This window comes from Microcebus murinus, chromosome 5, assembly GCF_040939455.1.
Source record: "Microcebus murinus isolate Inina chromosome 5, M.murinus_Inina_mat1.0, whole genome shotgun sequence".
Lineage (NCBI taxonomy): Eukaryota > Metazoa > Chordata > Mammalia > Primates > Cheirogaleidae > Microcebus > Microcebus murinus.
Window position 1 is genome coordinate 26,585,622 of NC_134108.1, and position 24,279 is coordinate 26,609,900.

The window sequence follows — 24,279 nt, forward strand, 5'->3', positions numbered from 1 at the left end:
AAGAGGAAGGGAGACTTGAGCCAGCACGCTAGCGTGCTCAGCCCCTCACCGTGTGATGCCCTGCACTGCACTGAGCCTCTGCACGGAGTCCCCATCAGCAAGAAGGCCCTCACCAGATGCAGCCCGCCTTGACCTTGGCCTTCTCAGCTTCCATAACTGTAAGAAGTAAATTTTGTTTCCTTGAGAATTACCCAGTTTCAGGTAGTCTGTTATTATCAATAGTAAGAGAAAGTGGACTGAGACAACAGCATTCCTTAAAAGTTAGTGACACTGTATGATTCCACTTGCGCGAGGTACCTAGAGTAGTCACAGTCACAGACACAGACATAGAATGTGGTTTCCAGGGGCCAGGGGAGAGAGGAATGGGCAGTTATTGTTTAATGGGTACAGAATTTGAGTTTTGCAAGATGAAAAGAGTTCTAGAGATGGAGGGTGTTGATGGTTGCACAACATTATACATGTATTGAATACCACAAAATTGTATAGTTAAGATGGTAAATTTTATGTGTGTTTTACCACAATTTTTAAAAAAGTGAGGGGAAAGAAGCAAGGAAAATAATATGGAAACTAAATGGAGCCATGAATGAGACTGAAAACCATGCCATCATTATGCTTCAACTGTATCTGAGCCACCTGTATAATGCTCAACTTTCAGCAAAGGAAGAAAGAGAATCTCTGTGAGTGACGCAATCCAGGGTCTATTAGGAAAACACAAGCTCAAGAAAGCTGCAACTATTCTTGGTTCCAAACTGATTTCTCTCCAGGACTTTGTCATAATGAGTTTCATGAGGCTGAGTCTTACGCTTACCCTGTGTCGAGGCTGTTTGTGTTGCTATACATTTCTCTCATTGCCAAGGAGTCATTATTCTTTATTCACCACTCGACCATGTTTGGAGCAGTGATGAGATGTTGTTGCTTTTATCAACTGGTTTATCATCTCCTCTTGGGCATGAGCCACACACAACAACAGAGACAGTTGATTAGAAATAACATGTTAGACTAATTTGTTTTGATTGTAAAGATTTATGGGAGCAGAGAATAATAGGTTAGTGTGATGTAACAGCTGTTCAATCTTACAATGACATTTAATCCAGCCGTTCATGAGTTCTCGTGAGACTAATTCAAGGAGATGTGGGCATGAGTGTCCTCACGTGAGTTTTTCAAGGGGCTGGAAAACTGTATGAGACCTAATGATGAATGACACCATATCCCTGCTGAGTGGAACGAAAGTGTCTGGAGATGGCCTTAAGCATTGTTATTTATGCCAGCCTGACTTAACATCTTCATTAATAACCTTCCTGAAGACAGAATAAAAGGATACTTGAGAAATGTGCTGGTGAAACTATATTTGGAGATAAGCACCAGAGAAATGGAAGGAAATCAACTGGGCTTGGAAGCTGGCACAGAATAAAAGACAATCGTGTAGATGATTGCAAACACACCCTTTTGTGGAAGAGTCATCATGCACAGAGGATGTTTTGGCCAGAACTGTGCTGGCAGTAGGGGCACCCCAGTGGATTCCAGAGAATAAGAAAAGAAGGGCAGCGTAGGGAGGGAAGACTAACATTTATCAAGCACCAACTCTGTGCCAAGCACTTCACGTGCCCTCGTATAAACCTCACACACCCCTCTACTGTTTTTATCATTAACTCCTGGATGATAGAATCTCAGATTTCCCAGGGAGGCGGCACAGCGAGTGAGTGGCGGAGGAAGGCCTGAACCCAGGTCTGCCAGACTCTGCATACTCCCTTGGTTCCTCCCAAGAATTTCCTCTGCACTGCCACCTCCAAGCATTCAAAAGCCTGAAATTTATAAGCTGATGAATGCCTGCAATTATACTTAATTTCCCAAGAGGCACCTATAGTTGCCTAAAAAAAGTCTATGGTTGATTATTTTAATTAGATGTTATTTTCTAAGCCCACATTGGAATCTTTGCATTTACCTCTGAATCTCGTTTTGCTGCTAAAAGTCCTGTGCTTTGAATATGTTATGAGTTGAGTAGACTTAGATTGAACTTATTGTTCATTCACTCTTAACCCTCATCTCCAATCAGTCTCTGAATCCTATTTGGTTTTCCCTATGTGGTGTCATTGCTTGTACCTAGTTCTTCTTTCATTGAACAACCCTGTTTCAGGGCTTTCTCATCCTTCTTATTAATAACTATCTTTCCTTCAAGCCATCCTCCCAACAGCTGCTAGAATGTGACTTGTTTGTTTGACAAGATTTTCTACCATCTCTTCAATCATTGGTTGAAACATAAATAAATATGGAGCACCCACTAATAAGCCAGGTGCTGTGGCAGGTGTTGGAGGTCCAAAGAAAAATGAGACAAATCACAGCCCTCAATGAGCTGCTCACCTGCCTGCACTGTGAACATGCCACCCGCCTTCCCCCATGCCCGCTCCAAACTCCACAGTGGATCCCTACTGGATAAATTAAGCCTAATTCCTTAGCTCAGCATTCAATGCTCTTTGAAAATTGTCCCCACTATCATTCCATTTCTAGATGTTTGAGATAATTCAATCCCCTTACCTCTCCTTTCTTACAAAGCCCTTATTGTGTAAATAAATGATATATTAATAAGACTATAACTTATTAACATAAATATCAAATTATTAGTATTTGACAGTGTCTTTTTGTTTTGCTACTTTCAAGTCTTCCAAGGTGTTTATTACCCTCAAGTACTTCTTTCTCTGTATTTACTTACTAATCTACCCCCTGTCTTTCAAAGTTCTCTTCAAATACTCCACCCAGAAAACCATCTGGAGTCATCTCAGTGAGAGGGGAACTTGATCTCCTCTGAGTCTAATACTTTTTCTTTTGAATTTTCCTTTGGCATTCCTCGAGTTCTGAGTTAGGGTGAGCTCAGTCCTGTTTATGTGAGTTTTTTATGTACTTCCTTTTCTTCTTATTAGATTATAAGCTACAGGAGTAGAAAGCCTACCTTGTTCCTGTTGTACCCACCCAACTCTATGCCTTGCACAGAATTTTTACAAATTTGCTAAGTAGGTTATTGAACAAATTATTTGATCTCATTCAACAAATTTATTGAACACTTACTATATTCCAGGCACTGTGATACATGCTTGGAATATGTCAGTGAACAAAACAGACAATAAACATAATAAATACTTTCATTGTGGAAAAAACTGTATGGCATGTTAGAAGATAGTAAATGCATGGAGAGAAGGAAAAATAATTTGGGAGTCTTTTGGGTGGAGGCCCATAAGGTAGTCAGGGTGAGAGGTGAGATTTGAACAAAGACTTGAAGGTACGAGGGAGTAAGCCATACTACTATCTGGAAGAAGAATGTTTCAGAGGAAACAGCAAATAGCTGTGAGGTCAATGCACAGTGGGAAAGGCCAAGTATGGAGACAGGAAGTTAGAGGGGTCATGAGACACATGCATAGCCTTCTGGTTATTATAAGTGTTTTTGTTTTTACTCAGAGTAATAAGGATACACTGCAGGGGTTTGGGAGAAGTAGAATCATATGACTTACATTTAAGTAAGATCACTTTGGTTGCTATGTTGACAATGTACTTGGCGGGGGTGAGGGGAAAAGCAGGTAGGCGGCCGGCCCTTTGGGGGCAATAGCATCCAGCCAGGCAAGACGTGATGGAGGCATGGACGAGGGAGGTAGCAGCGGAGATGGGAAGAGGTGGTTGATTTCTGGATCTGTGAGGGTGACTGGAGTACTTCTGGCCTGAGCAACAGGAAGATGCGGCAGCCACTAACGGTGATGGGAAAGCCGCAGGTATAAAGTTCAGCGTGAAATGTGTGAGTTTGAGATGCCTTTGGACACATGGACAGCACAGTGGAGATACCAGGTAACCAGAGCAGTAGGAACAACAACAAAAGGAAAACAGAAGAGTTGCACAAGGACTGTAGTAATTCATGGGTTAGAGGAAGGGAGGAAGGGAAGGAGGGTTACATAAAGGGAAGGAGCACACTGATTCATCATTTTGATGGTGTTAGGTTTAAGATTAAGCATCAAGTGGGCCAGAGATTCCAGTTTGTTCAGCCCCTAAATCTGTTTTCCTTTCCTCCTTACTCACAGAACCTCAGTTTTTACATGGGCTTGCGGTTGTCCAGAATAAAGACAACATTTCCCAGCCACCTTTACAGCGGGGTTGGATCATTTGGTTCTGACCCATTAAATGCCAGCAGAAGTATTGTGTGGGATTTCCAGGAAGCTTGTTTAAAGGGAACTGACTGAACTGAGAGAAGCCTCTTTTGCTCTTTCCCAATCTACCTTCTCACAGTCTGGAACGCAGCAGCAATGGCTTGAGCTCTAGTAGCTGTCTTGGGCAATGAGGACAAGGGCCTCACCCTAGCGATGATAGATTACAGAACTAAAGGGATCCTGGGTCCCTGATGATTTTGTGGAGTAGCTGTGCCTGCCCTGGACTGCCATTTGCCAAACTTCTTTCATGAAGGATAGAAATAAACTTCAGTCTTGATTCAATCATGAATATAACAAGTTCATTTAAAGTTAATTTATTGTCTTCCATATCAGCCTGAAAGAGTTAATGGAAAGGTCTTATCAATGTCTTGATTTATATTATAATAATGCTTGGTTTTTGCATAAGGAATGACAATAAAAAATTCTATAACTCCAGAAAAAGTGAGGAGAAATCTCAATAAAATCAGAATAACACACACACGCATGCATGCACACACATGCACATACAAGTACATGCATTTATCTGCTTGCTTGTGAGCCAAACCACTGATGTGCTAGGAAAGCCTTTCCTGGTTCTCCCAACAGAACTAACAGCTCCCTCTTCCTTCCTGGTGTCTAAAACTCCTTGTAACAACTCTGTTTGCTGGTTTTGCTCCCACGCCCAAGTGGTCTGCCTCACTCTTCAATGAATTTTGAAAAACTATGCTCTCCTCACACTTTTCAGAATTCACATCTAAATTTTTAAAAATCATAAATTTAAGTGGTGGTTACAAAAGATATAACGTCCTGCCTATTAGTGAATATTGGTATTTTAATATAAAATCATTATATCACTGTTTTGTGTATTAAATATATCTAAGGAAATCTAAATACTGATGGCTTTTAAAGCCCATTCAATACCCACTGGAAAAAATACATGAATAATTTATTCTTTTTTTTTTTTTGAGACAGAGTCTCACTTTGTTGCCCAGGCTAGAGTGAGTGCCGTGGCGTCAGCCTGGCTCACAGCAACCTCAATCTCCTGGGCTCAGCGATCCTACTGCCTCAGCCTCCTGAGTAGCTGGGACTACAGGCATGCGCCACCATGCCCGGCTAATTTTTTGTATATATATTTTTAGTTGGTCAATTAATTTCTTTCTATTTTTGGTAGAGACGGGGTCTCGCTCAGGCTGGTTTCGAACTCCTGACCTTGAGCGATCCACCCGCCTCGGCCTCCCAAAGTGCTAGGATTACAGGCGTGAGCCACCGTGCCCGGCCTGCGTTAGAAATTTTAGGTTGATTCTTTTCCCTCTAGAACTTATATTTTCATTCCATTTCCCCACAGAATTTTATTTTAATGCAATGTATTTTTATGTGTGAAAATCTTTTATTGTCACCCTATCATATTTCTCTGCAACAAAAGTAAGTACATCAATTTGGAATTTGAATTTAAAAAGTTTTCCTAACATCAGACTCTGAGTCTTAAATATTTTTCCAGCTTGAGTCTATAGTGCAGTTGTTATCAGTAACTAATTGATCAAAACACAAGTTTATTGCCAATTTGGAAAAAAATAATTATGCTTAAGAGTAAAAATTTATTGTAAAACATCTATTTCATGAGATGGATGGGAGAGTTATGGTTCCTCAATCATAGAAGACGTTTTAATATTTTAAATTGTCCCTTTGATGGTTTTATACCCGGAAGACTATGCTACACAACTCAGAATGGGTAAGTGGTATGTCTTTTTGTAAAGCGGAAGCAGGGCGACTGTGAAAGATGAGTGGAAAGTAGAACTGGATTGGTTGCCCTGAAAGCACATTCCAGGCAGGTCAGTTTAAGGACCTGAAAATGGATTCTGTTGACACTATTATGATTAATGCGTGTGTACACCTTGGGAAGTCCTCACGTATTCCCCTGGGCACACACACTCTGTTTGAAAACTGCTGCCATACATGACTGCTTTTGAAGGCTGGGAGTGTATCTTATCCATCTCTGTTTCACAGTATGTGGCACAGTAAACATTGGTTGAATAGCTACTGAGTAATTAATATCTCAAACCCCAAGGTTCAGTAGCCACAAAAGTTAAAAGAACTGTTAAAAGAAAAAAGCATCCTATTTGAACTTTTGGTCAATATCTAATAGAAGCCAGACTTGGAATTTTCTGTTGTGAAATCCTTAGACTTAGGTAAAAGCCAAAGATATTTTTAAATTATTATAGCAATTGGCCCTGTGCCACTACTCATTCACAGACAACCAAGATCAGGTAAATGGCTTCAGAAATAACATAGATCAGATGGCATTCGTCAATTCCAAGATGCAAATAAGATCATTATAAAGCATTTTTAAATCATGGCTACTACTTCCGCATGGTGCGTCTTTGGTGTATTCTCAGTAGGACTGTGAGCATCGGTAGGAGTAGCTATTAAATATTCACTGAATACCAGACCTGTGCTGAATACTGAGGATACAACAGAGAACGAGTCAGGTGCTTGGAAACTTACAGGCTGTTGGAGGTATGGACATCTGGCGAGGCAACGGCAATTGGAGTGATACATACCGCAATAAGGGAAGGAGTAAAGGACCGGGAAATTGCACAGGAGAGGCATGTAAGATGGATTTTTACAGAAAAAAAAGGTGTTCAAGAGGAAGATATGCCCAAGTTGAGATCAAAGGATGAGAGAGTTAGAAGAGTCAGAGAGTATAGACTATACACTGAAAGGTAAATACACTACACAATATTGCTTTGGATTACAATAACACACTGGATTACAATAGTCAGAAGGAAGAGCAGGAATGTGAGGACCTAGAAGCAAGAGGGACATTTTATGTCTTCCTCTTGTTTTATCACTCCTTTTTATCTTTGGAAATTATCACTTTCTAATAGAATATATATTTTACTTAGCTATTTCCCCTGGAAGAAAGAAGGGATTTTTATTTGTTTTGTTCCCCCCAGCACCTGGCACATATTAAGCACTGCATAAACACTTGTTAGATGAATAAAGGAATGAGTGATCCATTTGGGAAAATGAAAGTAGTTCAGGCTTGATGCATGGAAGCCTAAAAGAGTAATGGTGGGAAGTGAGGCAGGCAGGTATGGCAAGGGTCAGATCAGAATAGGGCTTGTAAACTGTGTTATTTATTTATTTATTTTTTTGAGACAGAGTCTCGCTTTGTTGCCCAGGCTAGAGTGAGTGCCGTGGCGTCAGCCTAGCTCACAGCAACCTCAGACTCCTGGGCTCAAGCAATCCTCCTGCCTCAGCCTCCCGAGTAGCTGGGACTACAGGCATGCGCCACCATGCCTGGCTAATTTTTTCTATATATATCAGTTGGCCAATTAATTTCTTTCTATTTATGGTAGAGACAGGGTCTGGCTCTTGCTCAGGCTGGTTTCGAACTCCTGACCTCGAGCAATCCACCCACCTTGGTCTCCCAGAGTGCTAGGATTACAGGTGTGAGCCACCACACCCAGCCTAAACTGTGTTATTAATAACTGCTGAGGAGCAGTGGGGTTTTAAGCAGGAATCCATGTGGTCAGATCTGAGTTTCAGGAAGCTCCTTCTGGCTTCACAGTGGGGAAAGGGCCGAAAGCAGGCAAGGCTGAGTGCAGGTGGGTGAAAGCATGATGCTGTGCCCTGCTAGAGAGGAGAGGGCCAGTGAGCAGGCTCGGATACCCTGGGGTGTCTTAGTGACCCGCCAGAGATGATGATGCCCTGCCCCCGCTAGCAGGGGGGCGGCTCTACTCCTCCACACTCATCTGGCTGTCACAGAGACTCAGCACCAGTATCAACAAAAGGTAGGCAGAGAAAAAGAAGAAAATCGTCAGAAATGGTCATGGAGATCTCAACAGATGGGGGAGAAGATGCTACTTTACTATCCCATGAAATCATAGTCCGTATTAGAATATCACATTAGGTATCATGTCTGTTCACCTTTACCAAGCATCAGCTCAGTAATTTCGCATTATCCCAATAACAATGTGTTCTGGTGTCTCAAACTCTTCATACTTGTAGTTTTAAGAATAATCTTCATCTTACAGTTGAAAGAGTAAGCATTGGCCTTTGTGGCAACAAAAGCAATTAGAATTTTAATTTGGAAAAAAAAAAAACCCTAAAAACTTCTAAGGCAAAACCTTTATTTCTCTTTTTGTATGAATTATCAAGTATTATTCACCCTAAGAACAAAACAAAATCCCTTTGCTCGCTAATAACAACACACCTGGCATTTAATAAACCACCAACACAAGTTTTCTAATTAAATCAAGAGACTATTTGTCAAAGAGAATCTGGCGGAGATGAGCTGCTATCATTACGAGACAGCTTTACACTGTTTTCCCCCACTATTTATTGAACATTTTCTTTGATGAAAATATTTCGAACGATGATGATAAACTGAATCTGGCATACAACAGGAATCAGAGTTAATTACACCTTTTAAATCTAGAGGACGTAGGAAGGAAAACAACAACAGGAACACTGTCTGTGTTTTCATTTTTAATTGCTCATGAAACAAGACGCTTGACTCGAGATAATGGAGTCTGCTGAGTTCTTCCCTAACAAGCCAAGTGGTCTCCTTGGTGACACTACAAGGGCCCCAGCCCAGGAGGTCTCAGAGGAACTGAGCCCTAAACAAGACCTTGGTCCTTGCAGAGACTATGGCACTGCCTTGTTTACTGTCTTTCCCGTGTTCGATCTGCATCTACCCAAGACATTGATCTGAGCACAAGGAGCGTGGACACCAGTTGCTGTCCATGGGATAGATCAGGGCCAGCAGAAACTTTATGGAACAGAAAAAACAAATTTCAACCTCCTTTTATAGTTTTAACACTACTTTCCAAAAACACCTTTCATACTGTAGAAGCTGTGAGGTTATATACAATCTTTGCAGATGTTTGTTTGAGGAGAGGTCGTAGAACCACGTGGAAGGACCATTCCTCTCGGCTTAGTTAGCTTCATGCTTGTGATTCAGCATCATTAAGAATAAAAAGTGATGAAACATACCGACCCCCTCTAAGAACTTGTGATAAACAACTAAAACTGATGATAAACTTCTGCAAGACATCATAGAATATGATAAATATTAAATATAAGGTTTATGAGATATTCATACTTATTATTTTATTACTATAGGGTGCTCTGTCACTAGTTAATATGTTGTTAGACTCTATCAAAAGTAATTAAATTTTAAATTGAACTGACAGTGATTCCTTTTACAATTGTAAAAACCAATGTTGCATCTGATTTAGTGCTTACTTTGTACAATTGCTGAAGCCACCTTTAAATTTGTGTGTGGTTGGAGGGTGGAAGGATGGAAAGTAAATTCTTGGTTCTATCTCTCACATGCTCCTTTTCCTTTCAGTCCACCCCGGACACCTGGACTGCTTCCCATCCTATGAGAGAGGTGCCAGGTGGAAGTGCTTTCAGGGCCTTTGTGTTGAACTTGGTTGGCAGTTCGGCTAGTGAGTCCAGATATCAGACAATAGGAGGGAACCCTTTGACCTGGCCTTCACTTCGGCAGCCCTGGCTCTCTCTTTATCTCAGGGCAGAAGAAAATGCTGGGCGTTATGCAATGATCTTATTTATTAGAACTAAAAGAGCACAGCCAACAACAGGAGGGAGAGGAAGCCCTCTTCCATTTTATCTCATTTATAGTAAGTCTGGGTTGCAGCAAAGTCACGCACAGGGTGTTCTCGAAGCCACATAATTCCTGGCACATCCTCTCTAAGGCATTCTTGTTGACCAAGCGTGCACGTGTGCATGTGTAATTTTTCTGTATATAGGTACATATGTTCTTTTCATTCATTACCATGGTTCTTAACATTTTCAGAATCTATAGCTCATTTTAAAATTCGATTGAGAGTAAGTTATAGATGTTCTCTTTAGAAAAATGTGCATGGGTACATCTTGTGAAAATTTGCATATTGTTTCCTGAAAGCCCATTTGTGTCTCAACCAACAGGCCCTCAAGAGACTAAAGGCTACATTTCCAAAGATTTTAAAATATCATGTGTTTGCTCAGCTTATATATTATGTAACATGATTTTTTTTTCTTTAGATTGAAAACCTGAAGAATTGTGCCAGTTCCTCATCTACAACTTAATACAGAGTGGAGATTTCCTAACCCAGGTCATGTTCTGTACAACTAATCTGAGGTTTCTATGAAAGAGAGAATATACATTTAATCACAATATGCACAGGACAGTGATGGGAGAGAAGGAATTGTAGCTGGCAGGACATGCTCAACTAATGGGCACAGGAACATTCCATTTCCAGTTATTCTGGAATTGTGGGTTTTAATCCCAGAAGTGATCAGCTCATCCTGACTCTAATGCTATTATCATTTCAGCTATTAAAAATGTTACTCACGCTTGAAGACCTAGTTTACAGCCTTCTTCCTCTCTGATTTTTTTTTTTTTCTGGAAGCCATCTGCAGAGTCAGTTTCTCTTTCTCCTCTGTCTTCCTGTCACATTTGTTTATAGCTATATACTTTAGAGTGCTTACTGAAGTCTCCCACACTTCAAATCACTTGTCTGTAACCCTCTGTCTCCCTCACTAGAACAGGAGGACTGGAGGAGACCTCTCAGTTTCTTGCACATAACAGGAGATCAATATGAATTTCAGGGCAGAATGCACATAGAGACAAAAGACATGAGTTCTACTCCCCATTCTGCCATTAATTATCTGTTTATTTTCAGAAAAAATACTTGACTTTCCCAAGTATCATTTTTCCTTTTTCTGAAAAGTAGCTATGATAACAATACCCACCTCACTGGGCTACTGTGAGGATTAAATAATATAATATATGCCCTAGGATTCAGTTAAAAGATAAAAAATTAAAAAAATAACATAATACTTAAAAGACATTTAAGTGTCCAGTGTTTGGATCATAGTAAGTATTGAATAAAGGTTAGTTATATAGTTTGTTGAACTGAATTTTTTTATAAGAAATTTTCTTTATCTTTTGGGCATTCCTTAATATAGTTAATCAATGATGGTATATGGCCAAATACAAAGACATTATAATTTTTTGTTTTTGACAAAATCGAAATCTCATTTTATTTTCAGATCCATTTAAACAATTTTTACTTTCAATATTAAAAGTCCCAATTTGGCTGATAAAAGTTTCAGCTTTTATTCTAGCCAGCTGTAGGACACTGACAGGGTCTTTATGATACTATATGATATTGGTTTGTTTTTAACACCATCCCTAGCTCTTAAAAGACATGGATTTCTAGCCTCCAACAGATCCTAAGACCATAGAGCAAGTGATAATGAAGATAGTATCTTGAATGTCATTTTTGAGCTCTTTACTCTATTTTCTCCTTAGTCATTAAAGTAAAATGATCAGTTCAGATGGATAAGTTCACTCCTGAATAAAAACAATAGCTCACTTTATTGTAGTGACATCTTTGGATACAAAGAACAACACAGGCATTCATTCTTTAAAAAGTTTTTTAAAAAATTGTATGTGTATGTATATGTTCTAGCTAATTCCTCAAATCCCTTTCAAACTGGAATTAAGTTGGCTTGAATTTTGCTCATTTTGAGCATATGAGTCTGGACAAATGTTTGAAGGCAGACATTGTGTTTTATTCACCTTTGAATGCCTAAATCTTAGTATATCAGCTGATATATGCAATAAATAGTTATTGATTAAAAACATACAAGACTGTATGTTGCATTGAAAAGGCTGTAGAAATTGTTTGTATTGGAATGTTTATTTTTAATAAAGATATTAAAATAAAAATTATTAAAAATTATCTGTACTTTAAAATTTTAAGTAAGGAATCCATTTTTCTTAGAAAATCTTTAGTATCTGAATCAGATAGGTTACAGTGTCATTTTTTTGAGAATCAATTTTTGTTAATTATCAGTGAGTATTTAATTAATTTATTTTCTTGTTTTTATGTCTTTCTTTAACATCTGGCATATTTCTCTTTGACTTCCTGCATAAATGAGAATTCATTATGTGCTTTTGTATACTATGTGCAAAGCATGGTTTCATGACCCTTATTTTCATGTACAAATCAGTCAATAGCAGTAGATACTCTCTTAAACTTCATTGATATGGTTTATTTGATTCTGAGAAATTAGAATCATGCAAGCATTTACATTTTATGGGAATGGACCAAGTGGCCCAACTTGTTGATTGATTTCCTTTGTCTAATAAAAGACATTTGAAAGAGTCAGAATTGACAGGAATAGAAACACCTACCTGGGGGCTCTCAGGAAAGTCATTTATTTCTCCTCTAGTCAAATGTTTATATCTTTTCTCAAGAAATAAGTTGAACTTTTGAGATGATTTAGAAAATTTAGTTTTAGTTGTTTATTTATCTTTGGTTAATTTTCAGCTCATATTCCAAAGTCATCCTGTCCCCTCTACCTGCCCACATCTATCCTGCTCCAGTTTCTGCTGACAGCCTGAAACAGCTTAGCGCTGATGTGCGTGCCAGGTAGACCCCTAAGCCTTGGAATACCAGTTCTTACCTGTGCCCAGAGCTAATTGACTGGATGGGAAGAGGCTTCCTTTCATGTTACAATTGTACTTTATTGGAAATGAATGCATCCTCAAGATGCAAAATCTTGTTTAATGCAACTGTTTGATGGTGATCTGTCAGGAATTCTTTCAGCACTTAGATTTTCAGAAGATCTACTAAAATTGAGATCAATGACTCCATTGTATGATATGATTTTGTTAATGACAGGTGAAGGATCCAAAGAACTATGTTGAAAATTCTGGGAGTAATTTATTTATGATATAGGGTTTAATATCTGAGATGATATTGCAGATAAGAATTCTTCATGCAAACCTACTCATGCTGCTGAACTATTTTATAACAACAAAGTATGTCTATTATCTTTGATAACATACCTCTGACTCAGAGGCCAAGAAAATTCAGAAATGGCCTCAGAGACTCAAGTCTGAATTAGGATTGCTCCTGGGAAGGATCATAGAAGCATTGCAAGAACTGGCTTCTACTGGCCATTTGTATACAAGATAGTTTCTCCGTAGAGATAGATATTCTCAGACCACTAGAGGTTAGGCTCAGAGATCTCATCTGATTTCAGAAAATTTCAAACTTGCTTTGGAGCAAATTAAATTTTTTGGATATCTTTGTAAATTAATTTAATCTCCCTTGTGGGATATGTTGGGCCTATTTCAAACCCAGGCTCTTTGAATGTGGTCCCCATCATTGGGGCCAACCCTGAATGAAGGTATCTCTGAGGGCAAGATTCAGGCTTGAGCACTGGGCCTAAGGCAATTGACCGTGCTGTGTCTGGCTCTGTACTGGGATTCCTTACCTGATATAGGTTGGCAAGGTGGTGGTTAGTTTTGACCAAAAATGGCTGGTTCACCCCTGGGTGGTCCACATCATGTGCTGCTGCAGCCAGCAGTCCAAGCATGATGTCCAGAGGCGTGAGGAAGCTGGCGAGCTGTTAAAAAATAAAATTGGGAGATTGATTGGTGTGTTTCCAGAAACAGGTTTTCATTTGTTTTGGCTCAAACAGAATGAACCATCATGACGTTGCTCAAATCTCTCAGCCAGACCGTCACCCTCTGAAGCATTTGATGAGGTGATACTGACATGGAATCTCAGGAAAGAAAGGAAAGCAGCCAAGTAAACTCAAACTGTGTAGGCCATTCAGGTACCCCCCTCTTCCTGATGCCACTCGGTTTTGTGTTTTTGTTGTGATGTGCATTGCTTGTCAGCAACGTTGCTTCAGTGTGGGCAGGGAGAAGGCAGAACCTGAAATCAGCCTTGCTCCTCGAGAAAGCTGTAAATGAAGGAAAAAGTTGAAGCCAACCTGATGGAATATCACAAAAATCATTTGTGTGTTTCAATTATCTAATATATCTTTGCCACTTCTTTGAAAGAAGTGGGTTGAATTGCAAAATTTGCATATTTCTTCAATGTGTACTAAATAGTGGGGAAATGTATGAGAATCTGTGATTTTTTGGTTAGCTAGGAAAACAAGCAGGACTATGGGAACCTAGTACTAACTTTAAAAATATAACTGTGTGATATCGTACAACTTTTGTACTACGTAGAGATTAAAAAACAAAATCATGCATGTTTTTGGGATATTTTAGGGGGATGGGGCATCTTATCCAGCTTTGTCCTGAGAATGCCTGTTTGGCATCTGTGTATTTCGTGGTTGTTGTCAAAGCATCTGTATATTTAGTGGGATGTTAGAATGGATTGAATTAGACAGTCTCAGACTGGAATATCATTTTCCAGAGACCTTAAGAAAACTCATCCTGTACATTATACCAACTAAATTTTATATAGTTAAGAACTGCTTAGATATTGAGTAATGAGCATTATTATTATGCTTTACATTTTTAACTTTAGATTGGTTTATTGCATCAGAGCATGCTTGCTCTAAGAGGGCTTTGACATTCACAAGTTTTCTTGGGCCCTGAATCAGGATGTCCACTTGGCTCGCAGTAAATGGAACATGAGCCTTGAAGAGTTTTGATTCCATTTTTTGATCAAAAACCATGAGGTGGGAGACTTTTCCCAGTCAAGTTCAGTCAGTGCTAGTGCTATTTGTGGCAAAGGTTTAAGGCAAAAAAGAGCTAGTTCTTGAGATTGTTGAAAGTATCTAAAGTGTAGATTATCATAGAGAGAGTTGTTTCTGTCCTAAATGCAGCCTCAAAAATATAAAAAATATGAAAGAAAACCTCAGACCATTCACATCCTTTTTCATGAATATTATAAGATTTTCAGAGCTGATACTGGAACTTTAATAAAAATAATTTATATTCATATTATGAATGACCCATACCATATTTACTCAGATACTTTGTGTGATTTGGGTCCTACCAGGTAGTTTCCTTGCCAAGGTGGCCGAGGAGGCAGCTGGGTCTCGTCTTACCTTTGGCTCCTTCAGGTAGCAGTGCATGGCCTGGGTGACATCGGCCGCGTGGACCGCATTGTGATACGGGTTTTGGCTGTGGTAATCTTCTTGAACCATGACTAGGAGGCAAACAGATAACTCAATCAGCTAAAACCCAAGCAGGAGTGGTATACTAGCTCAGACTTGTTGAGAGTTCTTTTTGCTTAAAAATATTGGTGGCTCCAACATGTGCAGCCTGGATATCCTTTAAAAATAAATGTGGTTTGCAAGCTTGGCAGTTCTACTTGGCTGTTTTTAGCAAAGAGGAGATGGAGAGCAGAGGGGAGAAAGGCCGAAAGGATTTGCAAGGACTTGAGACTTCTCATCTCCTTCATAAATCCCCCTTTCTGCCATTCATGAAGGCTGCCATTCACAGGAAAAATAAATATGTAGGAAAAGGATAACTTCATTTCACACTATAGTTTAATTGAGTTTGCTGCCATTTATGAATACTACTCCATAAACGAAGTTTCCTCTCAAAGAGCCCTAGTAGCATCAAGCTGTTGATATCCAAAGATGAATTTATTATTTGGATAACAAATACTACCAAAGCAAATCTGGGGCTTTTTCGAGCAGAAATTCAGAGTACCACATTGATCCAACTGAGAACTTCTTGGATTTATTTCAACCTTGTTCAAGTTAAGGTATTATCTTTCATGCTCCCCCAAGTCTAATGCAAGGCTTAGAGTGCTCTTGGAACCAAGTACAGACACAGGCAAGGTAATTTTGGTTTGCTATTTATGGAAGACACTAGTCTGCTTCAGCTTTTGACCAAGGCAAAGCTTAGGTTGCAGTATATTCAGTATGTATAGAATGCTTAGATTTGCAAATGTGGCCATGTTCTTTTAACCCATGCTAGAAATCTAGATCTGGATTCTGGTGTTAATTCTGTTGGCAAGTCTGCACTCTTTACATATTCTCTGGGTACATACACATGTCCAAAGTATCTGAATCTGTATCTTTCTCTTTAGACAAATCAAAATTATTTGGCCCTATTCATGGCTGTTACTTTGCTCAATCAATTAAAATACAATTAGCTTGAGGTTACTTGTGTTTCTGGAAATGAGCCATGTTGTGGGTGGTTTCAGATAATTTCTATTGTGTTGCATATGCCTTTTATTCAGAAGGCTTGTTTTACAATTATATTTAAACCCTGGCTCTATCATGTATTATCTATATTGGGCAAGTTACTTAATTGCTTGTTTCCTCAGTTTCCTTCTTTATAAAATGGGGATAGCAATAGCTATGAACTCAAAGTGCTGCTGTAAGTATTAAATATGTTAACATATGCAAGTTCTTGGAAGAGCTCCCAGCAGATATAGGCACCATATAAGTGGTTGTGGCTGCTGTTATTACCATAGTCACTGTTATTTTACTCCTGATGGCATTAAGTCAGATTCTAAATTCAAAGTATAGCCACATGGCAAGTTAAAGAAGTCAGAAACATGCTAAGTGGCAGAGGAAAGTCATTTGGTGATTAGAAAGGTGCCCTTGGATAATTCACTGACAGATAAATAAGAGTATGCACAGAGTCAAATAAAAGCTGAGGCTGCCTTTGGATACAGAGTAATGGCGGGGTTGGGTGGAAAGACAGTGGTCTTGCAAGTCAGACGGACCTAGTCTTGGACTTAGGTTCTGCCACTCACTAGCTGTTGGCCTTGGATACGAAATGAAATCTCTGTGTACTTCTCTTTAACTATGGATTAAATGATAGCATACGATAGCATACGACTTGCAGATTTGTTCAAATGGTTAGAAATGACTTGCATAAAGTACCCTGCTTATAGTAGGTGCTAAGTAAATGATAGTTATTATTTTTTAAAAAGGCTATTGAAGATTTTTAACAATTCATGTTCTGATTAGAATTATTTGAGGCATATCCTATTGGGGGTTTGTTAATATATGAGCAGATCCATTTCTTCTTTGACAGTTACATGTTCTTAATAGTTTTCTTTATATAGACTTTATTATAAACATAACTACAGTTGACCCTTGAACAACATAGGTTTGAACTGTGTGCATCCACTTATACTCTTCTGCCTCTGCCACCCCTGAGACAGCAAGACCAATCTCTCCTCTTCTTCCTCTTCCTCAGCCTACCCAGTGTGAAGATGATGAGGATGAAGAACTTTTTGATGATCCACTTCCACTTCATGAATAGCAAATATATTTTCTCTTCCTTATGATTTCTTAAATAACATTTTCTTTTCTCTATCTTACTTTATAACAAGAATACAGCATGTAATACATATAACATACAAAATATGTATTAATTGAGTTTTTGTTATTGGTAAGGCTTCCAGTCAACAGTAGGTGGTTAAGTTTTTTGGGAGTCAAAAGTTATACATGGATTTTGACTCTGTGGGGGGTTGGCATCCCTAGCCCCTGCATTGCTCAGAGGTCAACTATAATCAAGTAAACAATTTTTCAATGATTTAAGATAGACAAACCATATTTTAAAATTTAGATGAGATTATTTAAGATTAATTTGAGGTCTTCATCCACCATGTTCTGGTTCTCGCCAGTTTATATTAAAGAGTGTTATGCATTGCCATTGTTTTTGGGAATAGGGGTAGGAATATGGAAAAAAGGACTTACCTAAAAATCTGTGTAAGGTCACCATATCTAACTTGAAATGGTGAATGAGTCCATGGGTGTTGAAGAGGTGGCATAGCAGTGTTACCAGGCTGTTTCCTATAGGAAAACAGTCACCTGCTTTAACTCATTTTTATTATGACAGAAATAGCAAGATTTCTAATAAGATCCAAAGTCTCTGTAATAAAGTTTCTCTTTTAGAATCATTTTTTCCCTTTAGATTTGAAATTAGATGGATATAGAGGATATCATTACTATGATCTAATTTTAGTTTTTTTCTTATTGTACAAGTAAAATTAGCTCTGACTTTCTCCCTATACCAAAAGCAATGAAAACATTAAGAGTTAGAAGGAATCTGTCTATTGAGCTGTCAGAGATATACACATGTGTGTATATGTTTTTTTTTTTTTTAAAAACGCAGTTAATGGCCACTTGAAATATGCCTTAAGTCACTTCTAATTGACTCTTCCATTTACAAAGGTATCTAAACCACCATATTGCTTAATAGTCATAGTCTATTCTTCCTATGGAAGATCACTCAAGAAGAGATTTGATAGAACTCAAGCCAGCAGAGAGGCAAAATTGAAGCTACAATAACTTGTAAGCATTCAAGAAATATTGTTTATTTATGAATACTGATTTCAATTTTAAAAGTGCAGACATATGAATGAATGGAATAGAATAGAGAACCCAGAAATAAATCCATGCATTTTTTGCCAACTGATTTTTAACAAAGGCATCAAAAACACACTGGGGAAAGAACAGTCTCTTCAATAAATGGTGCTGGGAAAACTGGATATCCACGTACAGAAGAATGAAACTAGAACTCTCTCCCTTACCATATACAAAAACCTACATGGATCAAAGACTTAAATGTAAGACCTGAAAACTATGAAACTACTAGAAGAAAAAATGTAGGGGAATTGAAATTAGTTAGGTGGAAATACAATTGATTTCTCCCTCCCAGTTTTACAGCTATATAGACTCATTTCAGCATTTCTTATATATGTGTAGCATATATTTCATATATATGTGTGGTTCTTTGAATTCTCTTTTGAATTAGTTGTAGCATCTTACTGGGTCTCTAATTAATTGAGTTAAATAAAATCTTTGACATGTGTTCATTTCATATTTCTATGAGAGTCATGATTATACTCTCTTTTAAACAAATACCATTTAAATGGCTCTTTTGTTCATGGGTAACTTCATTTGCCATTACCCATTTCGCAATTGATTTGTGCAAAGCGATATGCAAGGTTATGGGATTCCTCCCTACATGGTAGACCAGCTAGCCTTCTGCAGCGGAAAAGTCCATTTCATGGTCTTAGGCATGTTTCTCTCAACGGCACATTGTTTGCCAAGTAACAGAATGGCAAGAAAAGTATCTGTAATAACTTAAAGCTAAAGCTTGGTAGATGATGGGAACACACAAACAAGGACAGCATGTGATGTCTTTCACCGGCTCCCGAAGCTTACCAGCATTTGTTTAATGGGCAGATGAAAATATAAGAAGGCTTTATTATTTTCTCAAGGAAGGCCTTTATAAGCACAAAAATTTAAAAAGTGAAACCAATGGAAATGTTTACTTTCTCCTTCATTTGCAGCCTAAGCTTTTACATTCTCTCCTCAGCAATTGTTTTCTTATGATGACGTCAAACATATTTAAGCAACACCCGCAACGGGGCAGACTCAGATCACTTAATAAAACTGCACAAGCACCCTGCCCTGTAAAAGTCAGGACTGATCAGATGTATTTTTATGTTTCTAGTTTTTCATCAACCAACAATAAGCTCCCTACTTTTGGATGTGGCCAAAGTATTTTGTAGGAAAAGAATCTAATCTGTGTTTTCCAAATTCCTTTGGGATCATCAAGGTCGTTAGGAAACTATCCTAAGATTCTAAGGCTAAATTCAGTCCTTATTCTTCATCTGGATTAATTTTCTCTTGCCCTGGTTGTTCTTCAGTAGCTGTAGATTTATGTAAGTGGGGAAAGGAGGAAAAAAAAAAAAAAGAATGACAGTGTTTAAAAATAAATTTTGTTTTTCATGCAATTAATCCCACTTTATGGTGTATATTTTAGTGAAAATTCTTTTGGGTAACTTACCATTTGTCAAGCGATCAAACAAGAAAATGTCAAAATCCCACATTCCCACTTTGGAGAGCATATGCTGAAAAGACAAACAAAAAACAGCACTCAAATGAATCATATCGGAGACTCAAACATTTACTTTGAGACACAGTGAATTAAACAATCCTATCTGTCTATGTACCACTGAATGGCTTCCCTGTGTTCTACGATAAAATCCCAATGCTTCAGCATGACACACAAAGACCTTCACAGCGTGTCAGAAAAATGAAGGGATAATAGGTTATTTCCGAGGTCTAGGTTGAGTGAGTTTTTTTTTTTTCCCCCAAATCACATAATACTAGAGGCAGACTCAAAGCTTGACCTCTGATATCCAGACTTCCAGCTTGCTGTTCTCTCAACATCTCAACATCACTCAAGATGTGGCTGCCTACAAGAGAGACACCACCATGAATGCTCTCTCAGTGACATTCCAATGCTGGGGGAGCTTAGTCTTGTCCTCCTCTCAACAGACAAACAAACAAACGTTCACCCAACTCATACCTTCAGTTGTTAGGAGTGATTTCCCCCCTGCTTTTGTAGACCTAATATTGGGAGTTAGTTTTCTCACATTATACTTGCTGCTCATTTCTTAATGGCATATGTTAGTAAAATATATTTCTTAGTAAATTAAAATGCTGCCTGTAACTGTTGAAACTAGGGCAGTTTATTCCTGAAATTTAAATTCCATTGGCAGTTTGGGCTAGAGATAATCATAAACTTTTAAAAATATTGTCACATATTAATTTCCACTCTCACTCAGATCAGTGTATCCTAAATGTAATTGTACAATTATTAAAAATTATTTGAATGAATAAAAAATTATAAAAAGGATAATGCACTGTATTAATAGCCTAAATGGAATTGAGGTGATAATTTTTGGGTTATTTTCAGTGTAGCTATTACAATGAGATAATTTAATTGATTCAAAAATTTAGTTATTCCCTCATTAGTGATCTACCAGTCCAAAATTTTACTTTAGTGTTGTGCAAATCTGTTTTACACATTTATAAAAATGAAAATAGTGAGCATGTGCGAGGCATGAGTCTATGAAGCATATAAACATAGTTTACCTCATTGTCCTTACAGTACCCTTATGAAGAGGGTGTTTCTATTAATTTTCTTTCTTTCTTTTTTTTTTTTTTTGAGGCAGGGTCTCACTCTGTCACCCAGGCTGGAGTGCAGAGGTGTGATCATAGCTCACTGCAGCCTTGACTTCCTGGGCTCACGCGATCCTCTTGCCTCAGCCTCCCAAGCAGCTGGGACTACAGTTGTGCACCACCACACCTGGCTAACTTTTTTTGTTTTTCATTTAAACAATTTTTTTTGAGAGACGGGGTCTCACTATTGTTGCTCAGGTTGGCTTGAACTTCTGGCCTTAAGTGATCCTCCCGCCTCAGCCTCCCAAAGTGCTGGGATTACAGGCGAGAGCCACCACACTCAGCCAACTTTGTTTTCTACTTGAGGAAAAAGTCTTGAGGTGTTGAATAACTAGCCTGAGTCACAGAGCTCCTCAGTGGCAGAGTAAAACTCAAACCCAGGGGGTTTCAGCTGAGGCAATGCTCGTGGCCACTGGCCCAGTGTGAGGAGACAGGGGGTGGTCAGCTTACCCTTGCTTGTCCAAGGTAGTCTTCATCCAGCAGGTGGAGAGGGGCTTGTGGTATAATCCCACGAAGCAGCCTCGATGTATGGAAGTATCTTTGAAAGCTTAATAGTCTTTTCACCTTTTTCTTGGTGCCAATTTCCCCTGAGTGTGTTGTACCTGTGGAAAGTCATCAAACAGAGAAGTTTATATATTTAAAAGAGAGCCTATTTCCTACACAATCTAAAAACATAATGTATTAAAAAGGTGAGAACAATTTTAAAGGGCCTCAATACTTTCTTAAATATGGTCTGTTTTACTCTACATTTAAAATCCTTCTAGATCATAAATATTTCTTATATATCATATTTATTAAAATATCAAGATAGTCCAGAATATAATTTTGGAAGACATGAAATATATAAATTAAAAACTTCATTTTCTCGTTAATGATGCTGCTTTGCTTAGTAAGTTCAAATTCACGTACTTCTGCATGCATTTGAAATGAGCAGATACACTTTTTTTCTGCTATAGTGGAAATGAGGCTCAAAACTTTAGACCAAGTTCTCATCCAACACTCTCCCTTGTCTGATGAACTCCTTCACTTGAATTAGAAGAGTTGTGAACACACCAGTTTACACATGAGGAAAACGTTTCCTAATGTCCCAGGAACATCGTTGGCAAAGGAATCCACAATCTCGCACAGAAGCTACCCAGAGGCCCCTGACAAGAAGCAGAGAGGGCGTTTACTTTGTAATGGAGTATATGCTCTTTTACTGGTGGCCGTAGAAGTCTGATCTTGTCAGTAGAGATTATTTTAGCGCCCATTCCACATATGCCTTTCAAAATTTGTTGACATCATGGTGATTGTCCAGAAATACCCCAAGCACATTATGTGAATGTCTGTCAAGATATGTTTTATTTCTGCTAAAATTATATGAATCACTCTGGGGCCACATAAGTGACATCTGCTGCCAATTTTGAAGGTAGAGTCAATTTGACAGTGTGGCAGGAAAATGTACAGCTTATATATAAAGTAATTTTGGTTTCTGTCATAGCTTCTCCCACCTCCCCTTCTCTCCTGTGGAACTCAAGATCACAAGAGATGGCAGAGGCAGCGGAAACCATGGGCAGTGCCTGGTCACAGAGAGAGACCAAAATCAGTTCATTGTCTGGGTTGTATTATGCAGAGAAAGACATAATTCAGGGCAGGCAAAACTTACTGTTCTCTGGAAATGTCTGACTAAAATCATTTTTATTTTTAAAATGAATCTGGATTTCACATGTAGAAAGAGGCAAACGAGTACATATGGAGATGAGTGGACTATAGCTGAAGTGGTGTTTAGGCACACCTCAGTATTAACAATGATACATGTGGACTCCAATCTACCAGTGGATTCTCACCCATTTCCATGCATTTATTAAATCAAAGTATAGGATAAAGTGGTTCATTCATTTATTAAAAAAAAATTGAGTGCCTATTATAGGACAGGCACTGTTCTAGATGTTTGGTGAGATCCTATTGTTCTAGATCCTTCAGTGAGCAAAACCAAGATTCCCACCCTCATGGAGCTACCCTCCAGCAGAGAGATACAACTAATAAACAATAAACACAAAAAAAGTAGATTATAAAATGTTAGAAGGTGATACATGGTGGGTCGGGGGAAGGAAAGCAGGGAACAGGGAATCTGGAGTTCTGTGTTGAGGGGAGTCAGTGTTGGCTTCATGAGAGGGGATGATCTTATCAAAACCTGGAGGAGACAAGGGAGTTAGCTAAGCAGATATCTGGGGAAATCCTTTCCACACAGAGGAACCAGCCTGAATAACACCAAGAGTGGGGACATGCCTGGGGTGCTGGCATGCAGAAGGAGCAGCAAGAATTTAGTATGGATGGAGAGGAGAGAAAAGGGGAGAGTGAGTGATGAGGTCTTAAAGGGGCATGAAAATTATATAGGGCTCAGTAGGTCATTGTACTGGCTTGAGGGAAATGTGGGGCCACTGCAATGTTTTGAGCAGAAAAGCGATATGAACACACTTCCATTTTAAAAGGGTCATCCTGGCTTCTGTATTAAGAACAGATTGTAGGAGCGAGGTTTAAGAGGCTGTTAAGAAACATTCTAGGCAAGAGTAATGGCTGCTCCCATCATGGAGAGAGCAGTGGAAATGGTATGATTTCAAATATACTTTGACTACCTGCAAGTTTTTGGCCTGGAGAACTGGGAGAAGAACTGAGCTGCCGTCACCTGAGACAGGAAAGGCTGGAGTGGTTCGGTTTTGTATATGTTGAATTTAGATGTCTACTGGACATTCAGGCAAAGATGTTGAGTAGAAATAAGTAGATCTAAAATGCAGACTTGAGGGAGATGTTGGGTTAGAGATTGAAGTTTGACAGTTGTCAGATGCGATTGCCTATGGAGGAAGTGTAGATACAGGTGAGAAAAGGATAGAAGTTTGAGTTCCTAAGTACCTTAACTTTAGAAGGGTACAGAGAAGAGGAGGGAAAATTTAGACTGAGAAAGAGTATGCCGTGAGGACAGAGGAAGGAAGACCAAGACAGCACATTTCCTGGGAGCTTGGTGAAGATAGTGTAGCAAAGGAGGAAGGCGTGATCATCAGAATCGAATGCTGCTAATGGGTTAGGGACAATGAAGACAGAAGTGCTGAACTGTGTACAGCACTTAAAGAGAACACATTTTATTGTATGCCTAGAAACACCACCACCCAGGTAGTACGGAATGTATCTAGCACCCAGATTTAGTTTTTTAAAGATGATTTCTCCCTAAAAGAAACCAGATCATCTTGGTGGAATGGCCAGTCCTAGGACTGAGATAGGAAATGTACAAGGTGGATGATAACATTTTGTTATGCCAGAAAATAAGAGAGAGCTCAAAAAATGATGGAATCATTAAAAATGA

General features: G+C 38.8%; 1 protein-coding gene and 1 long non-coding RNA gene across 4 annotated transcripts in view; one reads left to right on the forward strand and one right to left on the reverse strand.

Annotated features, from left to right (window-relative positions):
- The window catches only part of LOC142870931 (uncharacterized), a 43,453-nt gene extending 33,151 nt beyond the window's left edge, over window positions 1-10,302 (forward strand). The window contains exon 3 of the long non-coding RNA XR_012919272.1: window positions 10,215-10,302. This is a non-coding gene — a long non-coding RNA (uncharacterized LOC142870931). The remainder of the gene's footprint in view (window positions 1-10,214) is intronic.
- The window catches only part of PDE7B (phosphodiesterase 7B), a 310,933-nt gene that overhangs the window by 22,504 nt on the left and 264,150 nt on the right, over window positions 1-24,279 (reverse strand). For all 3 annotated transcript variants that reach the window (XM_012739467.3, XM_012739466.3, XM_012739465.3), the window contains 5 exons: window positions 21,393-21,544; window positions 19,762-19,825; window positions 17,661-17,756; window positions 15,042-15,142; window positions 13,464-13,595 (listed from right to left, as the gene is read on the reverse strand). In XM_012739467.3, the coding sequence (XP_012594921.1) occupies window positions 13,464-13,595; window positions 15,042-15,142; window positions 17,661-17,756; window positions 19,762-19,825; window positions 21,393-21,544 (545 nt within the window). The remainder of the gene's footprint in view (window positions 1-13,463; window positions 13,596-15,041; window positions 15,143-17,660; window positions 17,757-19,761; window positions 19,826-21,392; window positions 21,545-24,279) is intronic.